Consider the following 26,443-nt stretch of genomic DNA (forward strand, 5'->3'; position numbering starts at 1 on the left):
TGTGATAAGTTATGTGTGAGTCAAAATGGTGGAGGGTTGGGGTTTAAGAGTTTAAGGAGCTTTAATGTTTCAATGCTAGCAAGACAGGGGTGGTGATTGGTTAATAATGTTAATTTGTTGGTCATTCGTCTTATGCAAGCAACATATTTTCCTCATTCTGATTTTCTTAACGCTGCAATGGGGACTAATCTGAGCTATGTCTGAAGAAGTATAATGGAAGCTCATCCAGTGATTAAACAGGGGTGTAGAAGACGGATTGGGGATCGAAAGGGTGTTAGTGTTTGTGCCCTAGAGACAACAATATTATGTTTATATTATGAAACATTTGGAATATTAATTATGATTCTATGGATTATTTTTTAGTAATTTATTATATTTTTATTTTCTGCGATAAAATGTTAGATTAATAAATGTCCTTGGAATATGATATGTAAATCTTATCTCTAAGTACTAGACTTAGAAATTAGATTATGAGAATAGTATTGATATTCCTAAAGGTCTCTAGTCAAGTATTATTGTTAAGGGATGATAATAAATACGTTGAGACTAGTGTGTTTGTTGACTGATGATCACATCTTATTGATCATAGGTATGGTGATACCAAAAGTCAAAACACAGGCACATGTAATAAATACATGGTGCTGAATTGATCCGTTGTGAGATACTACATGTTTAAAGTGTTATAAGTTAATCTCACGGTGATAATGATGTATTGGTCCTTTGACCTGAAATCATTATATTTCTAAAGGAGAATTAATATACTTTGATACCATTGAAAGTTATCCTTGACCGGGTAATAATAAAAGTAGACATTGGGTATATTATGAATCGTATGAGAAATATGAATGATCTAGATGAGATTTAGCCCTCCTTTATTAAATGAATGATATTATTGGCCTCTTGATTGAGTAAGACTATAAAATGCATAGTCGTGCTCAAATAATTTGTTTAATAGTTTACTCATTATCAAGGAAAGAAGGATTAAACGTTAACAGAGGATGACACAATGCATGCCTTGAGTTTGATCTATAATATAAGGCTAAAGGGATTATATTACATTGTATATTATTCACGAAAGGTTTAATTGAATCACCAATTATAATTATTACTTTGGGAGCAATGATGTATTACTAGATGTCACTCATTGTTTATAATTTTATTATTAGAAAATAAAATTATGGCCAACGTAATAATAACCTAAAGGGTCACACACAAAGAATGTAATAACCCCCAAAATTTTCAACTTTTTGTAACCCTTGTGAATAGTGTGTTTTTTTGCTGAATGAGAAAACTTTTTATGTCACACTATGTAGGGGTTCTATTATGGATATTATGAGATTTTATTAATACTCTATATGGTATATGAGTGTATGTAAAGATCGTCAGAATCCAATTTCCGAACACTTTGGTTTTTCCCGGAAATACACTAGATACGGAAAGAATTGAGTATAAGGTAGCAGGATAAAAAGGATTTAAATTAAAGGATTATAATAGAGGATCATAAAAAGGAATATAATGTATTGAGAAAGGTTAAGGGAACCTAAGTAATAAGATCCCGGGTATGATCCTTCAAACGATAAACGAAAATGAAAGTTAAGCGAACTGTATAGCAGATCAGCGGTCATTAGGCAAACAATTAGGAAGTTAATCAAAGGGATTAGAGAGAGTGATGTCACCCAACCAATGAGAAGAGGACAAAGAGGGAAGGATGACATCACAGCATGACATAGGCATGACATGGGAAGGAAGGAGATGTGGTGGCTTTTTAACCACACAAAATCAAGGGCAAATAGGTAATTAACTAAAACAAACACAAAATCACACCAACCAAGCCAAGCAAATCATTTTCATCAAAAATCAAAAAGAAACCAAGGCATTGTTCTTCATAGCTCTCGGCTTTTTACTATTGCAAAGGGAGAGAAATTCAAAACTCAAGATCCAAGCTTCCTAAATTGGTGAGTTAATTCCCTAATCATCTTTATGCTTAGTTAGGGCTATATCATGAGTTTAAGCCATCAATTCCTTCTCAATCTTCTTCATTTAATCAATGAAGAAGACAATGAATAGTGTTTTCAAGTTTTTAACTTGAATTTTTTCTTGATTTCCTTGAAGATCCAAGCATTCCTAAGACTTCTCAAAGCTTCTTAAGGCTTCCTAGCTCCTCCCACCACTTCGAGGAAGGTATATCATCTCCAAACCCTAGATTCCTATGTATTATAAGATGATTTTGATTAGTAGGGTGATATTGTAGCTTAATGTTTGTGATTTAGAGTTTGGGATTGAAATGGTATTGAAATGGAATGGTAAATGTTGTTGTTTTGGTTAAAAGATTGTAGTATAGTTAAATTCAAGCTTAGGCATAAGTATGAATGTTAAAATTGAATTGGTTGGGGCTGATATGATGTGATAAGGATGGATGTTGGTTGTATGTTTGATTTGAGGTTGAATTGGGTTGGTTTTGAATGGTTTTAAATTGGGAAATCGCGTAAACATAGCCGTCGTAACGTCCGATTTTCTTTGGACTGCTTTTGTACATAACATTAGGACACGAGAACCCCCTGCTAGATTTTGACCATTTCCATGTCTAGATAGCTCGTGTTACGAGCTTCGTTTTGATATGTAGTTCGTTCGATTCCGATGCACGGTTTAGGAGAAACGACCGTTTCAAGTAACGGCGTTTCGCGAACGAAACATTTCCCCTCGCCTTACTTTGAAACATAGGTTAAAGACCAAAAAGGGTTAATTAATGTATGAAACATTTATGGTAAGTGTGTTAAGCAGTTAGTAAGACACTCGCGAAGGAATCGCCTTAAAACTCGTAAAGGTTAAATTATTAAAAATGGTGGAGCCGAGGGTACTCGAGTGACTTAAGAGAATCAATAAGCGCAAAACAAGCGTTAGAGTCTAAGTTAGTTAAAGTATAGATTTACAAGTGACTTTGGTTTAATTCCAACTTACTTGTTGTTTATAGGTTACCAAACTCGTCCCGAGCCTTTTATCACTCCAAGTCGCTCAGGCAAGTTTTCTATCAGTTATACTGTTGTTGTGATATATTTGTGTATATGCATGATCTTGCGTTAAATGCATATTTGTTATAGCAGGTTCTTGCGATATATTGTAGCATGTTATATGGTACATATGCATGCCTGTTTCGTATTCTTGCCATATATATATCTGTTGGTTCAGTTGATAATACCTATGCTAGAGGTTAGCAGTATTTTGCATATACCCTTAGTATAGGGACCCAAAGGTGAAAACATTTTCTAAAACCGGGAGTCGAGGATCCCGAGTAGATTTTGGTATATATGTATATATATATATATATTTATATATATATATATTTATATATATATAGTCATAGTTTTCAAAACTATTAATCGAATAAGGTTTATTCGATAACCTTATTTTATTATTGAATATTATTTCGAATATTCATCTGAGGACTTATGACTCCTTTATTTTATTATTGAATATTATTTCGAATATTCATCCGAGGACATATGACTCCTTTATTTGATTATTGAATATTATTTCGAATATCCATTCGAGGGCTTATGACTCAGCTTATTATATTTATTGAATATTACTTGGATATTCATTCGAGGATGTATGACTCCTTTATTTTATGAATATTATTTATAATACTCATTTGAGGTATTATGACTCCGCTTATTACTGAAATATATTCTTTATTTTATTAAAGAATAAGGTGTCAATAATCAAACTTATTTTCGATTATTCAAATAAAGATAGTACTTTTATATAAGTATATCTTTGGTTATTTAATATCCATTTCAAGTATAAGTTTTAATACTTCTACTTCGATTATTTTTATAAGATTATTCTTTATGGGAATATTATTTAAATAATAATATTCAGACATTTTCTAAATATATTAGGACTGATTTATTTTAATAAATCAGCAGTACTCCAAACACTCTTTAAAGTGTTTTTGAGTCTTCAAAAATGATTTTTAAAAGCTAGAGCGGATCCCAAAACTCATTTTTATATTTAAGATCTTCCTTTTTAAGGGGATTTAAATACTCGCTCAAAAACCTGAGGGATCCGGCTCTGTGGTGTATTTTATATTCGCAACAAGGTTGCAGTTTTGGTAAATGAATTGATTACTTACCCAACGTTCGGGAAGTAAGTCCATCTATTGAGTCGGCATAAGCAACATGGGCTCAGTGGGCGTCCATGATAGTGTAAGTGGCTCAGTGGGAGTCCATCAAATGCATAAGTGGCTGAGTGGCAGTCCAGCATAAGGTCCTATTGAGACCAGGGTGATGACCAGTGGGGAATTCGTCCATCTACTAGTAGAAAAGGTTACTTATTGGTATCCTTGCCTGATCAGCAAGATACCTGGTTTATGCCAAAATTATTTTCCTTTTCCAAAATTTATTGGATGTTTCAAACTCTGTTCATACTTTACATGACAGAGGTTTTCAGGAAATGTATAAAGAAGATGTATATGTGGATATATATATATATATCAGAACTTAATGAAGTATATCATAACTTTATTTCCTTTAATAATATTTCAAAGATTTAATCTATTCAAATCTTGTCTTGTAGTCTCATCTATGTGATGAACTGTTGAAAGCTCATTATACTTTGAACAGTGGTAGTTCAAGTAGCTTTATAAATGATATAAGTGTAGTGAAGTATCTGGTAACTTCATCCATTGTTTTTACTTATATCTAGTAAGTAATTATCTTACACATGATAAAAGATTCTAGTAAGTATCCATTTAGATACTTATATTATTGTTATCACTATATATTATCTTGCGAGCTGTAAGGCTCACTCTTGCTTTATTTCTTCATCACACAACAACAGTTAGGAAAGATGGCTAGACTCCAGCAGACCCAGCGCAAGCGCGTGGGAAGCGTCCCGCGTCTTCCCGATGATGTTGTAGCTGCTATAGCTGCAGAGGTAGATCTATTGTAGATCAGACCATCTACTTTTGAGAATCAATTATGTATAATTATAACTTGTGGCAGATAATGGCAATTAACTGTAAATTATCAAGTAATCATTTTGGGTTGTAATAACTTTTAAATTGTGGATTCAAAGACTTGTACTTATTTCAATTTCATCTCTGAGACTATAACGGGTTGTGGTGTGTGTTAGTGTGGGGTCACAGCATAAGATTATTTATTATTAATTAAGTGAAGTGATATTGTGGAAAGAAAGACCGTGACGACCCGGATCCCCGACCCCGGATCTGGGGGTGTTACAAAGAACGTTCAAAATGGAGTGTTATTTAAATTATGAATTTAAATATTTTATTGTTGTTAATTCAAATTTAATTATTAAATTAATTAAGTGAGACTTGATTAATTGTATATATATTAGAATTCAAATTTAATAATAATATAAACCCAAAATCATAATGGGTCCTTATTAGAAGCCCATTATGATTAGGGTTAGGCCTGAATCCCCTCTCTCCCTATATATACATTAAGATGTATATTTTTTAGGGTTAAGAAGTTAATCATGTTTTCTTAAAAAACCCTAGCAGCTCTACATCTTAGAGAGGCTAGAGAGAGAGAGAGAGAGAGAATGAGGCAACCAAATCGGCTAGTACCGGCTCCGGTGATCGTTGGACGATCGGACGTTCGTGTGGATACCTTGGAGAGCAGATCTTCGAAAGGAGGGTTGTTGTGTTGGTTTATCAAGATCAAAATGTTGATCACAATCAGAAGGAAAGCTTTATTAAGGTAAACATCTGTTCTTCATAATTATCCAGTAATTATACATAGATCCTACGGTAGGGATTCGAAATTTTTATTTTTTCGTTACGTTTTATTGCTTGAATCCCTAACAAAGGGTACGAAGATTTGGAAGGTACCATGGTTTCCGTGTAAAGAAAATGGTTGTCTTGAAACTCCAATGCCTGACCAGCTTTCAAGTCAGTTGGTTCAAGGTCTCATGATAGAGGATGGGAGTGGGTGGGATGATGAAATTCTCCGGGATATATGTAATGATAAAGATCTGGGTTTGATTAAACAAATTCCTATTCATATTCATAGTAGAGAGGATTCTTGGTTCTGGTTGATGGATGAGAAAGGAGAATTCACGGTTAAGAGCTGTTATAGGAGTTTGCAAGGGGAAAAAAATTGTGTGGATGTTTTATTGTAGAAGAAGTTGTGGACGCTAAAGTTGCCTGGTAAAATTTTAAATTTTATTTAGCAGACTTGTAAATCTTTTTTACCTACAGCAGTCGAGTTGGTGAAGAAAAGAATTCACATTAGCCCTATGTGTCCTCGGTGTCACGTACATATAGAGGATGCAATGCATGTGTTGTTCCAGTGTAATTTTGCAAAGGATATTTGGAGAGCGGCTGGGTTGTTGGAGGTAATTGCAGAACTGGGGGGCTTAACCGTGTTTGAAGTTTTCACAAATATTTTCACGTATTGCAGCAGGGAACAATATGTCCTTATAGGGCTTCTCAGTTGGAGTTTATGGTCCAGGCGTAATAAGTGGGTATGAGATCAGACTAATAAATTAGTTTATGGTGTCAAGGAATCTGTATTGAACTTGTTGGCTGACTGGAGGAGGGCTATGGAGGTTAACAGAAGAACTAAAGAGTAACAGAGTTTGGGAACTCGGATGTGGCTCAAACCACCTGAAGATTGGATTAAAATGAATACTGATGTAGCGTGTGACTTTCGTACTAATACCATGGGGCTGAGATGTGTGGCTAGGGACGAGTTCAGTAATTTTCAGCGAGCTCGAGGTACTGTCATGTATCCAAGTGTGCAACCCAGGATAGCAGAGGCCTTAATCTTGAGGGAAGCCTTGTCATGGATTAAACAATGGAGGACAACCAAGTGCATTTTTGAATCTGATTCGAAACAATTAGTGGATGCGTTGAATGGAAGCCAAGCAAATTCTTATTTTAATACAGTAGTTAGTGATTGTATTGAGTTGATTAAGCACTTTGATGAGGTGCTAGTTATTTTTACCTATCGATCTGCGAATAATGTTGCTCATGTGTTATCAAGGGTTGTGTGTTCTATGTCATGTTAGATATATTTGAGATGTCATGTCTAATATGTTTCATAATTAGTTTTCAGATCTTAACAAACAGGAAATATCATTACTTATTGGAATCAGTACTTACTGGAAGTCAGAACTTAAGGTCATATCAGAACTTAAGGTTATGTCAGAACTTAAGTGCGGGAGGACTTACAGTTAAGGAAGGAAGCTGATTTACAGGATAGAAGATTGAGACTAAAACAAAAGAAGATATGCATGGAAAGAGTTAGAAGATAAGAAGACTTGTATAAGATATCTGATTGATATATTTTAGGAGACAGAATTATATTCCATATCAATTAGAAGTTATCTTGTAACTGTGTACTATATAAACACAGACATAGGTTTACACTATATGTGTTATCATTATCGAGAAGATCATACATTGTAACCTAGCAGCTCTTAGTGATATTTGTTCATCACTGAGAGAGAACAGTTCCGTTATAACAGAGTTTATTATATTGAATATATCTATTTACTATTACTTATGTTCGAAATTGATTTGATTGTATTAAACACTGTATTCAACTCCCTTCTACAGTGTTGTGTGACCTAACAATTGGTATCAGAGCTTATTTGTAAACACACATACAGTAAAGATCCAAACAATCATGTCTGAAGAAGAACAAACTCCAACCAAGCCCACTAAAACTGAAGAAACTCAAAAGACTCAAACCCACAGTCGATATGAGACTATTAGTGTTCCCATACTGAGACCTTCTGAGTATCCCATATGGAAAGTGAAGATGGCTATATTTCTGGAAGCTACAAATCCAGAATACCTTGACAGAATTAATGAAGGATCACATAAGCCAACCAAGCTCTCTGTTGTAGTTGCAGATCATCCAGCAAAGACCATACCAAAGGAGAAAAGTGAGTATACAGCTGAAGATATCTCATCCATTGCCAAGGATGTAAAGGTCAAGCATTTGCTGCATAGTGTCATTGATAATGTCATGTCAAACAGGGTAATTCATTGCAAGACTGCAAAGGAGATATGGGATGCTTTGGAGACAAGATGTCAGGGTACTGATGCAATCAAGAAGAACAGGAGGACTATACTCACTCAAGAGTATGAGCACTTTAACTCAAAAGCTGATGAGTCATTAACTGACTTATATGACAGGTTTGTCAAACTCTTGAATGATCTGTCACTGGTGGACAAGGAATATGATCTTGAAGATTCAAATCTAAAATTCCCCTTAGCTCTTCCTGAAAGTTGGGATTTGAAGTCTACTACTATAAGAGACAATTATGCTCTTGATGAAACTACTCTTGATGAAATTTATGGCATGCTCAAGACTTATGAACTTGAGATGGATCGAAGGAGCAAGAGACATGGGAGAAAGTCAAGGAAAGTTGCTCTTAAAGATGAGGAGGAATCCTCCAAGGTGGTTGTCTCAAAGAAAGGCAAAGGAAAGGCTCGCATCATAAAGTCTGATTCAGAATCATCAAGTTCTGATTATGATGATTCAGAAACTGAAAGTTTACCTGAAATAGATGTTGATGAAGAGATGATGAAATTGTATGCTCTTATGGTGAAGGGTATCACAAAGATAGCCTACAGGAAATTCATAAGGGGAAAGAAGTTTTCCAAGAAAGGTGGAAGTTCTGATAAGAAAGGGTTCAGAAAGTATGAAGGCAAAAGTGCAAAGTCTGACAGAGGAGACAACTCAAATGTCAAATGCTACAATTGCGGTGAAAGAGGCCACATATCTCCTGACTGTAAGAAAGGAAAGAGTGAAAAAGGAAAGGCACTTGTCACAAAGAAAAAAAGCTGGACAGACTCTTCAGATTCTAAAGTTGAGGTGAATTATGCTTTAATGGTAAATGCTGATGGTAGCCCTGAAACTGCTGAATTGAAGGTACCTCAAACAACTTATGCTTTTCATATTTTTGATATTACTGAGTTGAGATTATATCTTAAAACCATGTTTATTAGTTACAGAGATCAAACTTTAACATGTGAAAGATTAACTTCTTAAAATCTTGCTTATAAGAAAAGGAATGACTATTTGGAAAAAGAGTTAGTTATGTTTCATCAAACTCAGAAAGAAAGAGATGATGCTTTTTATGTTAGAGATGAATTGCTAAAATTGAATCAATCTCTAAAAATTGAGTTAGAAAAAGAAAGAGAGATTAGCAGGACTTGGACTAACTCTGGCAGAACAACTCAGAACTTATTAAGTAGTGGAAACTGGAAAGAGTGCTTAGGTTATGGAGATGATAAAAGTGAAAAAGGGACTGAACAAATTAAGCCAATGGTTGTTAAACAGACTGCTAAGCCAAAGGTAAATCCTGTTTAGTTTGTAGCTAAAACTATAAAGTCTGATTCTGAAAAGATGAAAGAGTCTGTGACAGAAGTTAAGGAAAAGTCAACTTCTGACAAATTAGAACAGGATAAACCAGCTAAAGTTAACATAGGCTTAATGACTAAGAAGCAGCTTAAGCATAAGCTGAAAGAAATAAGGAATGTCAACAAGGTAAAGACAGCTAGGAAGAATAGGAATGGAAAGGAATGTGTAAATAAAAGCAATAATTATATGCCTGTTCCTAATGCTCCTAGAAAGAAATGTTATAACTGTGAAAACTCTAATCATCTTGCTTCTTTTTGCAGGAAGAATAAGAATATAAACTCTTTACCTCCTAAGTCAGGAGTTAAGAGTCAGTATGTTAGGTTTAAGCCAAAAAATCCTTGTTTTCATTGTGGTAGTTTATGGCATTTCATTTACACTTGTAAGGAATATCATAGTTTGTACTATGATTATTATCAAATAAAACCTTCTTTGAAGAAAGTTACTTTAATTCTTTCTAGTGTAAAGTCTGATGCAAAGTCTGATATAAGTTCTGATAAACAACATGTTAGCATCAATTGAAGAAAGCTGGTAACATTTATGAAGCCATACTTTCAACAAGTAATGATGGTTCTGCAATCTGTCTATTGAGTAGAGCATCAATTGAAGAAAGCTGGAATTGGCACAAAAGACTCTCTCATTTAAATTTCAATAACATAAATGAGCTAGTAAAGAAAGATCTTGTGAGAGGACTGCCAAAATCAATATTTGCTCCTGATGGCCTTTGTGATTCATGTCAAAAGGCAAAACAAAGAAAATCTTGTTTCAAGAGCAAAACTGAGTCATCAGTTCTTGAGCCATATCACCTACTGCATGTTGATCTATTTGATCCAGTCAATGTCATGTCTATTGTAAAGAAGAAATATGATATGGTTATAGTGGATGAGTTCATAAGGTACACTTGGGTGTACTTCTTGCACAAGAAAAATGAAACTGCATCTACTCTAACTGATCATGTCAGACAGCTGGATAATTTGTTCAAAGATTCTGTTAAAATTATAAGAAGTGATAATGGCATTAAGTTCAAGAATTCAATCATGGAAGAGTTCTGCAAAGAGCAAGGAATCAAACAGGTATTGTTTGCACCTGGAACTCCACAGCAAAATGGAGTTGTAGAAAGAAAGAACAGGACTCTCATTGAAGCTGCACGAACTATTCTTAATGAAGTAAAACTGCCAACCTACTTTTGGGCTGAAACTGTGCCGACTGCTTATTTTACACAGAATGCTACACTCATAAACAAGCATGGAAAGACACCATATGAGATGGTGAAGAAAAAGAAGCCAAATCTGAAATACTTTCATGTATTTGGTTGCAAGTGTTTTATTCTTAAGACTCATCCTGAACAGCTATCAAAATTTGATCTAAAAGATGATGAAGGAATTTTTGTTGGATATCCACTTTCCACAAAAGCCTTTAGAGTCTACAATTTAAGAACAAGGGTTGTCATGGAATCTATCAATGTATCTTTTGATGATAAGAAGATTACTGGACTTGAAGATTTCAATGATCATGATCAGCTGAGATTTGAAAATGAAGACTTAAATTCTGATTCTGCAAATTCTGATGACTTAAAATCTAATCATGTAAGTTCTGACGGGTTAAGTTCTGATGTCATTGAAAATGTGGTAACAACTCCAAAGGAAAATGCACCTTTCCAGGGGGAGCAAGCTGGAAATCCTACCACATCTCAAGACTCTCAAGAAGCATTAGAACCTGTCACTGGCTCTTCAAGTTCTGATTCATCTTGTTCTGATGAGCCAAATTCTGATAATTCTGAAAACTCTAATACTTCAAATCCTGAAGGATCCAAGTCAAATTCTGAAGTCTCAGAGAGCATAACTATAGGGGGAGCATCAGAAAATGCTGATAGAGACATCATGGATCATGGGGGAGGATCCAGTTCTAGAAGTCAACTTCAATCTACAAGGAAGTGGACCAAATCACATACACCTGACTTAATAATTGGAGATCCTGAAGCAGGTATCAGAACTAGAACTGCAACATCAAATGAATGTATCTATCATTCTTTTCTATCTCAGACTGAACCAAAGAAAGTGGAATAAGCTCTTCAAGATGCTGATTGGGTGCAAGCAATGCAGGAAGAGTTAAATGAATTTGAAAGAAATAAAGTCTGGACCCTAGTGCCAAGACCAAAGAACAGATCCATTGTTGGCACAAAATGGGGGTTAAGAAATAAAACTGACAGTGATGACATAATTACAAGGAATAAAGCAAGGTTGGTTGTTAAAGACTACTCTCAACAGGAGGGTATTGATTATTATGAAATATTTGTACCAGTTTCTAGATTGGAAGGCATAAGAATCTTTTTGGCTTATGATGCTCACAAAAAGTTTAAAGTCTTTCAAATGGATGTGAAAAGTATTTTTCTTAATGGAGAATTGGAAGAAGAGGTCTATGTTGAACAACCTCCAGGCTTTGTAGATTCAAAATTTCCAAATCATGTGTACAGGCATGATAAAGCACTTTATGGCCTTAAGCAAGCTCCTAGAGCATGGTATGAGACTTTAGCTCAATTCCTTATGGAAAGTTGATTTCACAGAGGTACAATTGATAAAACATTGTTCCACCTCAACCATGGAAAGGACCTACTTTTGGTACAGATATATGTTGATGATATCATATTTGGTTCTACAAGTGCCAAACTCTGTGAAAGGTTTGCAAAACTAATGCAGTCAATATATCAAATGAGTATGATGGGAGAACTCAACTATTTTTTGGGACTTCAAGTCAAGCAAAATGAAGAAGGTACTTTTATCTGTCAATCCAAGTACACCAGAAATTTATTGAAGAAATTTGGAATGCAAGATTGTTCAACTGCATCCACTCTCATGGCCACTGCAACCAAGTTAGATAAAGATACTGGTTCATCAGTAAATATTACTAACTACAGAGGTATGATTGGCTCTTTACTCTATTTAACTGCAAGTAGACCTGATATCATGTATGCTACCTGTCTTTGTGCAAGATTTCAGGCTGATCCAAGAGAACCTCACTTAATAACTGTGAAAAGAATTCTCAAGTACCTCAAGGGTACAGCTGATCTAGGATTGTGGTATCCTAGAGAATCAGATTTTAAGCTAATAGGTTACTCAGATGCAGATTTTGCATGATACAAAATAGACAGGAAAAGCACTAGTGGAAGCTGCCAATTTCTTGGAGGCAGATTGGTTTCTTGGTTTAGCAAGAAACAGAAGTCAATTTCCACATCAACTGCAGAAGCAGAATATATTGCTGCAGGAAGCTGTTGTGCATGGATTTTTTGGATGAAGAATCAGTTACTGGATTATGGGTTAGAATTTTCTAAAATACCTATTTACTGTGATAATTAAAGTGATATTGTTATGACAGGTTATCCAGTTCAACACTCAATGACAAAGCACATCAGTATTAGGTACCATTTTATAAGGGAACATGTGATGGAAGGAACAGTGGAATTGCATTTTGTTCCAACAGATCAACAACTAGCAGATATCTTCACAAAACCACTATGTGAAGCTACTTTTACAAGACTGGTAAATATACTTGGAATGGTTTCAGGTTCTTTCTCTAAATCTGCTTAGTTTTTGTTCTCATGCATCAGACTTTATGATCAGTGTTTACAGATTGTCTTATCTTCATGTAATATGTGCTTAAATTGAAATTCATTAAATGTTGATTGTTATCTGATGTGGATCTATATACTCTGATAAGTGTTTTGAATGTTCTTTGACTATTCAATCTAATGAGGATAACTGTACCAGATGATGGCCCAGTAGTCTTTAACATACTAGAAATCCCATGTTTGAATTAGTTATTTATGTGGAAATTCATTAACACAAGCAAATTCTGATATTGAGCTTAGTCAAGTTTACTTTGTGTATCTTATTACTAAGTCACAAACTATATTCTTGCTTCTTATCTGTCAAATTCTGATGTTAGTAAATCTTAAGGAAGAACTAAATGCTGATAAGCCTCACTTATCAAAAGAAAAGAAAAGAAAAGTCAGGTACTCCTTTGAGATCTAGAGTAAATATATGAAAGGGAAGACCCATGTGCATTGCCGGTATTAAGTAATATGCATTAGAAAAGCAAATAAATTTTTCTTGGTGACTTTTTACATTCTCTGATTACTGGAGAAATACTCTGATAATAGCATAAATTCTGATAAGCAGTTGTGACTCACTTACACTGAGAAGCCACTATAAAAAGGAATTTCAAAAGATGCATAAAATGAGCACAAACAGTTGAGCTGGACTCCAGCATAAATTTGTTCTATAGTAGACTTCATGATTGATGACAGATTTTAAGCACTTTTCTTAGTTATTCCTTATTTCTAAGATGTACTGAAGTTTATCAGACTTTAATCTTTATCTGATATTCTGCTGAATGCACACACTTTCACTCCATATGAATAATGAAAATTATTGTGGTGATTAAGTTGTTTCTGACAAACAGTTAAGTGTCATATGCATAAATTCTGAGGACAAGTTCTGATGGAAGTTCTAATGATTAAACTCTGAAGAAAACAAGTATGTATTTGTATGAAGAATTACAGAAACAAACATTCACTTTTTGAGTACAGAAGCCATATTCTGATGACCATAAAGTTCTGATAATAGTTAAGTTCTGATGTAAATCCTGATGAAAACTCTGATGCTTACGTGGCATTATTTATTTACTTTACTTATTTGTGGTAATTACTGAACGGTCATATTTAATCAGAATATAATTAGGTGATATAAAAACAGTCATAATCATTAAGGGTTAGTGGTAAACGTGTTTGTCTTGAACAACTGCATGTGCACAGTAATTGTTACTTATTTCCCGTGCCCATTAACCCCTGCTTTCATTTTCTACTGACTGTTATTTTTACACATCGGTCTAGGGAGACGAGGCATCATTATTTCTACTCTTAATCGTTAAATAGTCCTCGAGTCCCTTGGTATTCCATTGGCTATTTAAACCGACATTTCATCTCAGCCAAATCATCTTCCATTCTCACACAAACTCATTCTCTCTCTTTTAATTCTCATCATTTTTCTCCTTCATAAACAAAAATGGTTATTTTCAACATGTTTATGAACTATGAAAATTTCAATGTTGAGTTTAGTTGTGATGACTGGCAACAGGAATGGCATGTCACCGCCATTCCTGAAGAGATCTGGAATTTGGTTCCACAAAAGGTTCACACAAACCTCTTGTTCTTTTTGATGGACTATCAGCTCCATCTTGATCATTTGGAAGAAGAACGAAGAGAGGCTCTTCTTCAGCAAGAACGGATCATCCGTCTTGCAGTGCTCTTTGTCAGCAGCAGGAGGAACTAGTCGATAGGTTTTCTTCTAGGACTAAGGCTGTTGATGTTTATGATCTTAGACTAGGTTTATCTTGTAATCTTTTGCATGAAATCTATAAATTTCATAAGATGTACTCTTTGGATATTTTAATGAAATTTCCTTTGATTGCAAGATTTCGTCTCTGTTTCTCTCATATTATGTAAATGTGAATGTTCTTATTGTAGTCTGTTAATCTTTACTTCATCTATTTGAACTATATCTCTTGATGAATGTTTTGATTAAAATTATGGTCAATAATAAATTGTGATGATTTGAGACACAATTGCAGCACAGGTTCATGCTTCAGAACCTGTGATAGTTCTGAAAATGTCAATTTTCAGAAAGAAACAGAAGTTGAAGGGTCAATCCCTCAGGTAAATGCTGAAGCTCAAAGTTCTGATACTTTGAAGAGGAAAAGAACTGTAAACTCTGCTGAAAAGGCAACTCCTTCATTGGCAAGGAGACTAAACAAAATGAGGGCAAAAAGGTATAATGTTAAATCTCCATCTAAAGATTCTGCAGAAGCTAAGGAAGGGGATCAGGAATCTCTGATCTCAAAAGAGCCAATTATCATTGAAGCACTTCCAGCTAAAGCTCAAGACACTGTTCCTAATACAGTGATCACTCCTACTGTTTCTCCGGTAAGAGAGACAACAGTTGAAGGTTCGGGATTAAGTCCTGAAATTGATATCAATGAGCTTCACATTCCAACTGTTCTTTATTTGGAAGCTCCTACAGCAGCTCAGCCATCTACAGTCAACTCTTCAATCTTAGATGCTGAGATACCATCTACACCAGTTCTGGAGATAAATTCTGATGCTCAGAATTTAGATGATGTTATTCCTGAATCTCCCGTTGCTTCACACACTATAGTATTGTCAGAACATAATGAGTCTTCCTCAAGTTCTGAAGACAGTATTTCTGTTGAGACTTCAGCTCCCATTCTGGGCAAGGAAGCATTGGTAAAGAAATTTGTTGAACAGGATGCACCTATTCCTTGGGAGGATACTCACAGAGGTATGGAGTGGACCAAGAAGTGGAATGAATCAGATTTTATTCCAAGCACCAAAATTCTGACAGAGCATGTGTCAAAAGCTGATGAGTTATTGTCAAATTCTGATTTCAAGACTCAACTCAAGGTTACAGCTATGAGTACAAGAAGTCTTCATGGTCTACATTCTATTACTCATGGTAAGGTTGATACACTAAAGGAAAATGCTGAAAAGCTAGATCTACAGATCAAGCTTGACAAGAATAGATATATCAGACCTACTCTTGAGAAAGTTGAAGCCACTGAGAAGATTCAAGAGAAGCAACAGGCCCAAATTACTGAGGTCATACAAAATTAAGCTTCTCAGAAAGCTCAATTGGATGAGATCCAATCTTCAGTTGAACTTCTTCTCTCTCTCTTACTTCCTGATGATGCCAAAAAAGGGGAGAAGGTAGTTAAGTCCAAATGCTCACCTACTCAAATACTGAAGAAGAAGGATGACAAAGGTGATGACCAGAGAAACTCTGATAAGAACAGAGGTCAAGGAAAAGTTCAAAGAAAATCTTCATAGAAAGTAATTTCTGATGTTAGCAAATCTTCTACACAGAACAAGTCAAGTTCTGATGCTGTGAATGTTATGAGTCTGAAGTCAAGTTCTGATAAGCAAAGTCTGATGTCAAGTTCTGATATCCTGATTCAGTCAGGATCTAAGACTCTCAGAAGTTTTTACAAACTCTGAAGCTAAAGGGGAAGCAGACTACTGTTTATTACAAAGATCCTAAAATCCAGACGCTTGATGAGGAGATAGCAAGAAGATTATTTCTGAAACAAAATCCAGGAATGGATTTCAAAACTCTCAAGAAGGAAGAAGCTAGATTTGCAGCTGAGAAGACAAATCTAAAGTCTAAAGCTTCTGATGCAAAAAAACCTCCAAGGCCTAAGGAAAAAGGCATTGTGATCAGGGAAAAGTCAAATTCTGAGGCTTCAAAGTCCATGACTAGATCACAAACTGAGATTGATCCTAAGTCAAAAGGAAAAGAAAAGGTTGGTGAACCTTTAAAGATTCAGAAAAAGATAAGTTATTCTATTCCTGTCTATCAAGCTACAATGCATGATATGATTTGATAGAAGATGAAACTGTTCAAATTCTGAAAAGAAGAAAGTTAATTGAAGAATCTAAAACAACCTCTGACACTGCTCAAGTTGTTCAGAATGAAGAACAGTAAGCTATAGAAGAAACAACAAATTTTGATCAAGCTATCAAGACATCAACCACTGACAATGATCAAGTTGATTTGAAAAAGATGACAATTGCTGATAAGAAGAAGCTGTTATGGAAGAAAGCTACTCCAGTTGAACTAAAATCCAATCTTATGATTAATCAACTCACAGCATTTGGGTTGAAAGCCAAGCAACCTAGAGATAGAGTTGGATTAGGTTCTGATGAAGAAAAGATACAAACATGAGTAGAAGTTACTCTAAGAGATCCTTTCATGTTGACAGACAAACCATATGAACAAATCAAACAAAAGCACCTTGACAAAGTGTTGTCTGCTCAAATTGTGATAGATGCTCATGATAAAGATGATCTAAAAGAGAAATTGATCTTATTTCTCAATGATGGAAGAACTTACAGACTAGCTGATACTGATGTGCTAAAGAAGTCTGTCAGAGGGCTTCAACATATTCACTATCTTCTGGAAGTAAAATATGATATTATAAGAAGATGGTCAGAATACATTTTGAAGGCTATAAGAGATCTTCTCAAAATCTCTGGTACAAAGGCTTCTCAATACATTCCAATGATTACTGAAGATGATGGAAGAGAAATTCCTATGCTGAAGAACTCTGCTAAGGTGGAAGTTATTCTGAAAGGAAGATGCTTATGTTATAATAAAGACTCTTCACATCCTAGAGTTATCAGACTTGGTGATGGACTTGAAAGAACATCAATTCAAGCTCCCAGAACAGCCATTTATCAAATTGGTGACAATAAAGATGAAGAACTGATGCAGGTTAAAGCACAGTTAGTTGAAGTTTTGAGAAAAGCTGAAGATAAGCTGGTAAAAGATTTTGTTAAGAATCATTATGGATTCAGATTGATCCAGTGATGATGGTAAAGCTGCATGTTCTGTAAGTTGTAGTTAATAGTCTTATTAAACTCTCATTGCATTTGAACTTAAATATTTTTGACATAATCAAATCTATTAACTTGTATATTTTTGCATAATTTACAAGTTGGGGGAGATTGTTAGATATATTTGAGATGTCATGTCTAATATGTTTCATGTTTAGTTTTCAGATCTTAACAAACAGGAAATATCAGTACTTACTGGAATCAGTACTTACTGGAAGTCAGAACTTAAGGTCATATCAGAACTTAAGGTTATGTTAGAACTTAAGTGCGGGAGGACTTACAGTTAAGGAAGAAAGTTGATTTATGTTAGAACTTAAGGTTTCATCTTAACAAATGCATGAGAATTAGACTAGATAACTACAACTTACAGTCCTTAAAGCTTTACCAATATTCAACTTCTGATAACAACTTCAGTCTGTACAAATATTAGAATTTAAGCAGTTGTAGATCTTCGACTTGGCTTCATCATCTGATCTCTCTGATGTCAGGAGTTGTTCTGAGATAGTTCTTCAACAAACATTTCTCAGCATATCTGAGTTCATCAATCATTCTCCTTTTGGCATCTTTAAGCTCTGCAGTATCTTCACCAATTTGAAAGATTGCAGCTCTGAGATCATTGATCTTTGCTTTTCTTATATCCTGATCCAGTCTGATCAAATAAGCTTTATCAGACTCAAGATTGAATTCAACAGCCCTGTACCCCAGAAAGGTAGTTATAATCTTAGCAGTGTTGGGCTTCATTTCAACTATATCACCATTGTGATCTCTGTACTTTGGAACGTATGTGCTGTCAGACTTAACAGAATAAAGCCTTTTCTGTCTCTGAATCTGTTCTTTCAAATAGTTTGCAGCAGTTCCGGTTATTCTGTCATCCACTTGAAGTAAGAATAGTACATGCTCCAATTCTTCAAAATACTTCAATGGAATGGCATTTTGTCTTATATGATAAACCCTACCATCTGTTATGAAATACAACAAGATGTATTCTTTCAAGTAGGTATGGTAAACCATCTGTACAGATTCCAGTTGATTCAATCTCTCAGGAGTTGCTCCAATACCTGGTTCACTCAAGGAAGTTGGATCATTGGTAGTGTTATGTATTCTTCTTTCATCAGCACTTCCCAATCCAGTTTTATCTCTTGCTTCCTTTCCAGTAACTACTCTAGCTTCAAAACCACTTGCAGTAGTCTTCAAAGGTTGAGTCTGTTTTGCTTCAGTGAATCCTGGTAGGAGTGTCTTTAGTCTATCTTCCGATATCAAGTTAACTTGAGCTATGTCAGAGGTTACTTGCTTCTTCTGAATATCAGAACTTACAATTTCTTGACTCTGAACAACTTGAGCCATGTCAGAGGTTGTTTTAAGAATTTTTCTTGAAGTCAGAGCAAGATTATCCTTTTCATCAGTAATTTCTTCATCCTCTGGAGGCACATAAACCTTGATAGGTTCACCAACCTTTTCTTTACCCTTGGATCTTGGATCTATCTGCGGTTGTGATCTAGCAAATATTGCTTCAGTATATGTCCTTTCTTTGATCACAATGCCTTTGAGTTTTGGAAGTGGCTTTTTACCAGAAGCTTCAGATTTAGATGTGACTTTCTCTGATTTAAGTCTGGCTTCTTCTTCCATTAAACTTTCCAAGTCCATTCCTGGATTTTCCTGAAGAAATAACTGTCTTGACATTTCCTCATCAAGATCTAAAAGTTCATCAGAACTTATCCTTTTACCAGCAGCAGAACTTATTCTTTTCCCAGTATCAGAACTTGTCATGTGACTTGTGATTTCAGCTTTTCTTGATGTGAATCTTTTACCTTGACTATGACCTCTACCCATTCCAGGGTTTCCTTGATCATCTTTTTCATCATCCTTTCCTGTCAATGTCTTGTCAGTCTTGCATTTGGACTTAATTACTTTCTCCCCCTTTTTGGCATCAGCAGGTAGTAGAAGAGAGATAAGCAATTCCACTGAGGATTGGATTTCAGTCAGTTGTGATTGCTGAGAAGCTTGATTTTTCAGAATATCATCAATCTGAGCTTGTTGATGATCTTGAGTCTTCTCAATATAAGCAATCTTGTCAAAGGTAGGTTGGAAGAACTTTTTCTTATCAATTTTCCAAACTTGTTCCTGTTTGATAAATTCTTCCTGAATCTTCTGTTGCTCTGCATGAGTAGTTGAATGAAGACCTTGTAGATGTTTAGTACTCAATGCAGTGACTCTAAGCTGGGTTTTGAAATCATCAGAATTTAACATTTCATCAGCTTTAGTCAAGTGCTCAGGAAGATGCTTTTCAGTTGCAACACGTGAAACTGAGTTCCATTCCTTAGTCCACTCCTGTCCTGCAGGAGTTTCACTTCAAGGTACTGGTGCTTCTCCGGTAACAAACTTCTTAACCAGTTCAGACTTTAGAATAGTCTGTTGAGGAGCATGTCCTGAAGGACCTGCTGCATTAGCATCTGCAGTTGGAGCAGCATCACTAGTATCTCCAGCATTTGCAGCATCAGAACTTAAAGAATCAGTATCTTCTGATAAGACAATAGTGTGAGTAGCAATGGATGTTTCAGCATCCTCTAATTGCTGATCTGGGTCTAAGTTCTGATCAACAGCCAAATCCTGATGCTCACCTAAAGTCTGATCATCAGCATCATGATGCAGAGAAGGTGTTATTGATAACTCTGGAGTTTGAACAGCATCAGTAACAGGTGTTGTTGAAGGATTAGTTGCAGGTGGAGCTTCTAAGAGAATTACTTCAGGCACAACCAAGTTTTGAACATCAATATCAGCACTTGTGCCTGGATCAACAGGAGACACAGATGGTGTGTTAGCCTTTTCAGAAACAGCTTCCTGAGATGGAGTTGATGGAGAAGAAGTGACTGGAGCAAATTTCTTGTCTTGTGAGATCAGAGATTCCTGATCCCCTTCCTTAGCTGCTTCCTCTTCATCATCTGAAACTGGCCTGTGTGCCCTCTGTTTCTTGTATCTCTTTGTTGATTTGGATTCCTTTGGAGTGTCGGAACTATCATTCTTCTAAGTCTCTTGGAAGCCTAGCTTCCCCCAATTTCCAGAATCCCTTGAGATCTCTTTCCTCAACTTTACTTACAACAGGTTCTGAATAAGGAACCTGTTCCTCAGTATCAGATTCATCTCTCAAGGCAATCCTCCCTTCTGCCTTTTGAGGTGGTTTAGGAACTCTTTGTTCCTCCTTTGGCGTGGATGAGAAGGCTTCACGTAGTGCATTTAAATTAAGGATTATAATAGAGGATCATAAAAAGGAATATAATGTATTGAGAAAGGTTAAGGGAACCTAAGTAATAAGATCCCGGGTATGATCCCTCAAAACGATAAACGAAAACGAAAGTTAAGCGAACCGTATAACAGATCAGCGGTCATTAGGCAATCAATTAGGAAGTTAATCAAAGAGATTAGAGGGGATGATGTCACCAACCAATGGGAAGAGGACAAAGAGGGAAGGAATGACACCACATGATGACATAAGCATGACATAGGAGGGAAGGAGGTGTGGTTGGCTATTAACCACACAATTGCAAGGTTAATAAAGTAATTAACCAAAATCTAAACAAAAACAACCAACCAAAGCAAAACACAAAAATCATTTCATCTTCTTCAAGCCTTTGCTCTCGGCTTTTCTTGTTTTCAAAGAGAAGAATTTCAAAAATCCAAGATCCAAGCTTCCTAAATTGGTGAGTTAATTCCCTAATCATCCTTATGCATAGTTAGGGTTATATCATAAGTTTAAGCCATCAATTCTTTCTCAATCTTCTTCATTAAATCAATGAAGAAGACAATGAATAGTGTTTTCAAGTTTTTAACTTGAAATTTTTCTTGTTTTCCTTTAAGATCCAAGCATTCCTAAGACTTCTCAAAGCTTCTTAAGGCTTCCTAGCTCCTCCCACCACTTCAAGGAAGGTATATCATCTCCAAACCCTAGATTCCTATGTTTAATAAGATGATTTTGATTATTATGGTGATATTGTAGCTTAATGTTTGTGGTTTAGAGTTTGGGTTGAAGTGGTATTGAAATGGATTGGTAAATCTTGTTGTTTTGGTTAAAAGAATGTAGTATAGTTAAATTCAAGCTTAGGCATAAGTATGAATGTTAAAATTGAGTTGATTTGGGGCTGTTATGATGTGATGAGGATGGACTTTGGTTGTATGAATGGGTTGAGGTTGAATTGTGATGGTTTTTGAATGGGTTAAAATTGGGAAATCGCGTAAACATAGCCGTCGTAACGTCCGATTTTCTTTAGACTGTTTTTGTGCATAACATTAGGACCCGAGAACCCCCTGCTAGATTATTACCATTGCCATTTTTAGATAGCTCATGTTACGAGCTTCGTTTTGATATGTAGTTCGTTCGATTCCGATGCACGGTTTAGGAGAAACGACCGTTTCAAGTAACGGCGTTTCGCGAACGAAACTTTTCCCCTCGCCTTACTTTGAAACATAGGTTAAAAACCAAAAAGGGTTAATTAATGTATGAAACATTTATGGTAAGTGTGTTAGGCAGTTGGTAAGACACTCGCGAAGGAATCGCCTTAAAACTCGTAAAGGATAAATTATTAAAAATGGTGGAGCCGAGGGTACCCGAGTGACTTAAGAGAATCAATAAGCGCAAAAGAAGCGTTAGAGTCTAAGTTAGTTAAAGTATAGATTTACAAGTGACTTTGGTTTAATTCCAACTTACTTGTTGATTATAGGTTACCAGACTCGTCCCGAGCCTTTTATCACCCCAAGTCGCTCAGGCAAGTTTTCTATCCGTTATACTGTTGTTGTGATGTATATATGTATATGCATTATCTTGCGATAGATGCATGTTGGTTAATTAGCAAATGTTGCGATATACTGAAGCATGCTGATATGGTATATATATATATGCATGCCTGTTTCGTATTCTTGCCATATAGATCTGTTGGTTCAGTTGATAATACCTATGCTAGAGGATAGCAGTATTTTGCATATACCCTTATTATAAGGACCCAAAGGTGAAAACATTTTCTAAAACCGGGAGTCGAGGATCCCGAGTAGATTTATATATATATATATATACTTATATTTATATATATATATATATATGGTTATAGTTTTCAAAACTATTAATCGAATAAGGTTTATTCGATAGCTTTATTTTATTATTGAATATTATTTCGAATATTCATCCGAGGACTTATGACTCCTTTATTTTATTATTGAATATTATTTCGAATATTCATTCGAGGGCTTATGACTCAGTTATAGTATTAATGATTATTAATTGAATATTCATTTGAGGATGTATGACTCCGTTATTTTATTTAATGAATATTATTTATAATATTCATTCGAGGTATTATGACTCCGCTTATTATTTAATAATATTCTTTATTCTATTAAAGAATGATGTTTCGATAATCAAACTTACTTTTGATATTCAAATAAAGATATTACTTTCGTATAAGTATATCTTTGGTTATTTAATACTCATTTCAAGTATAAGTCTTACAACTTCTACTTCAATTATTTGTATAAAGATTATTCTTTATGGGAATATTATTTAAATAATAATATTCAGACATTTTCTAAATATATTGGGACTGATTTACTTCATTAAATCAGCATTACTCCAAACATTCTTAAAAATGTTTTCGAGTCTTCAAAATGAATTTAAAAGGTAGAGCGGATCCCAAAACTTGTTTTCAAATTCAAGATCTTCCATTTTAAGGGGACTTGAATACTCGCTCAAAAAAATCTAAGGGATCCGGCTCTGTGGTGTATTTTATATTCGCAACAAGGTTGCAGTTTTGGTAAATGAATTGATTACTTACCCAACGTTCGGGAAGTAAGTCCATCTATTGAGTCGGCATAAGCAACATGGGCTCAGTGGGCGTCCATGATAGTGTAAGTGGCTCAGTGGGAGTCCATCAAATGCATAAGTGGCTGAGTGGCAGTCCAGCATAAGGTCCTATTGCGACCAGGGTGATGACTAGTGGGGAATTCGTCCATCTACTAGTAGAAAAGGTTACTTATTGGTATCTTTGCCTGATCAGCAAGATATCAGGTTTATGCCAAAATTCTTTCCTTCCCAAATTTATTGGATATTGCAATTTTGTTCATACTTTACATGACAGAGGTTTTCAGGAAACGTATGTATATATAGGTGTATATATATATCGGGACTTAATGGAGTATATCATAACTTCATTTCCTTCAAAATATTTCAAAGATTGAATCTATTCAAGTCTTATCTTGTAGTCTCATCAGTGTGATGAACTTTGAAACTAATTATAACTTGAACGGTGGTAGTTCAAGTAGTATTTGGAAAAGATATAAGTATATTGGAGTATCTTATAACTTCATCTTTTAAACTTATATCTAGTAAATGATTATCTTATGCATGACAAAGATTTTCAGAAAAATATTGAGACAAGGTTAGATATATGAGATCACCTTGCAACGGTATTTTTATACAGTTATACACTGGAACTCTGTATGTATTATGCATGGAAGAGGACTTCCAATATTTTGAAAAGTATATATGTATATATATATATACTGAATATTTTGCGACTTCATCGCATTAAGATATCAAACTTGGTTCATTTCTTTTGACCAAGACTTTCATGAGTATTATGAGTAGGCTCATATATTGTTAATCATTATACATATTATTTTGGTGGGCTTGCTGCTCACCCTTGCTTTCTTCTTTCATCACACAACATCAGATAGATAAGATGAACAGGACCAAGCTCTCAATTCGCAAGCGGATAGGAAACGTTCCGCAGCTTTCTGGAAGCGTTGAGGCCGCTGTAGCTGAGGTAGAAATTACCAATAGGCTAAGTTTTCAACTAATAATGTACCAGACTTATGTATATTATGAATTATAATAATGGCAAAGAAATGTAAATTTATCCAGAAAACCTTTTAAGGTGTATTGACATATAATTGTGGAATAAAACGACTTGTGATTATTTTTGGATATTCATCTCTGAGACTATAACTTGTGGTGTGTGTGTTATTGTGGGGTCACAGTACAGAGTAGTTGATTGTGTATTAAGATTGGGTGTTATTAAGGGAAATGGAACTCGTGACAACCCGGATTCCCGACCCCGGATTTGGGGGTGTTATACTGAGGATGAGGGTTGAACAGTCTGTGAAGTGGAGAGATAGGATTTGAGATATGTCCTGAGGGTAGGTTGAGTAGAATGAGTGGTAGGTGCTGAGGATGATGGTTTTTGGGTGTTTGGTGTTGGTTGGACATCAGAGTAAACAGATCTATAAGTGTCAGGATCAGCATTTACTAGGATATGTTTTACAGACTGAGGAATCTGTAATGGTCTAACCACTGATTTCTTAGTGTCAGCATTTACCAGGTCATTAAAGTAGCGTTTTGCAACTTTAAAAGGTGGGGTTGAGGAACTGACTAATTGAGGTTCATCAGTACAAAAAGTATAAATAAGTTGACAGAATATAGCAAAATAGACAACATTCCTATCCTCTGTCATCCTATCCCCAATAAAACCAATTATACCAGTTGCAAAATCAAAATGAGTTTGATTGATAATAGCATACCCGATGTGCTGACTCAGAATTGGGATAGCATCAAAATTCGAACATTTGTTCCCAAAAGCTTTGGTGATGCAGTCGAAGAAGAAGCTCTATTCTCTTCTGATATGAGCCCGTTTCAACTGCCCAAGTTTTGCCAAACTCTTTTCATATCCCAAATTAGCCATTAACTTCTGAAGAGCTGATTCCTCTGGAATTGAAAAAGTACACTCTTCTGGGAGATGTAGAGCCCTGCGTATTGTACCAGGAGTAACTGCATAAGATGAATCACCCACTTCGAAAACAATACTGGGAGTGCCATGTTTACCACCATCATCAAAGTACCCAGTCCGCCAAAACGTCAGAACTTGTTGGCTCGAAAAGACTGAAGGCTGGGTTAATGCATACCCAATCTCACTGTGTGCAAGAAGATCTTGCACAAAATGCAATTCAGATGGAGCTTCAGTATGATCAAGAATTGCAGCATAGTTGTTTGGAACAAACTTAGCTCCATCAATGATTAAATCCTTAGGTGCCATGTGAAAAATTTAGATGAAAAAGTGTCTATTAGGTGTTTGATAAAATGTCTGTATGAAAAACCAACGAGAGAAGAAGAGAGAAAGTGAGAGTAAAAGTAAGTAGAGAGAAAAAAAATATGAAGGAAATAAAAGATTAAAGAAATCCTCTCTCTGTCATACTTATACTCTGAAAAAACTGTTACCGTTGGACACCTGTCAGACATGCAGTAATAACGGATAGTTACTGGGCTCGAGAAAACAGTAATTATTACTTACCCACTCGCCTGTTTTCAAGGAAAAAAAAACCGTTCCACTTACCCAGATATTCCATGAATTAAGGTGAAACAGTTTTAATTCAAAAGTGAAGTCGTTCCCACTTATTGAATTATTTTTCACTGCAACATTAATATTCTGAAAATAAGTCAAGTGAAAATGACCAAGATAAATCATATGAGTAAGTACTGATAAAGGAAAGTCAGAACTTAAATTAAAACAGAATTTATATGGTCATCAGAATATCAATCAGGATT

At 35.3% G+C, this 26,443-nt stretch overlaps 1 protein-coding gene across 1 annotated transcript in view; it reads left to right on the forward strand.

The window, feature by feature from the left end:
* The first annotated feature begins 6,615 nt into the window (after positions 1-6,615).
* The window catches only part of LOC141719935 (uncharacterized), a 39,369-nt gene continuing 19,541 nt past the window's right edge, over positions 6,616-26,443 (forward strand). Inside the window, exon 1 of the mRNA XM_074522296.1 lies at positions 6,616-7,030. Coding sequence (XP_074378397.1) covers positions 6,616-7,030 — 415 coding nt within the window. The remainder of the gene's footprint in view (positions 7,031-26,443) is intronic.

Source organism: Apium graveolens, chromosome 4 (genome assembly GCF_009905375.1).
Source record: "Apium graveolens cultivar Ventura chromosome 4, ASM990537v1, whole genome shotgun sequence".
In the NCBI taxonomy this organism is placed as follows: domain Eukaryota; kingdom Viridiplantae; phylum Streptophyta; class Magnoliopsida; order Apiales; family Apiaceae; genus Apium; species Apium graveolens.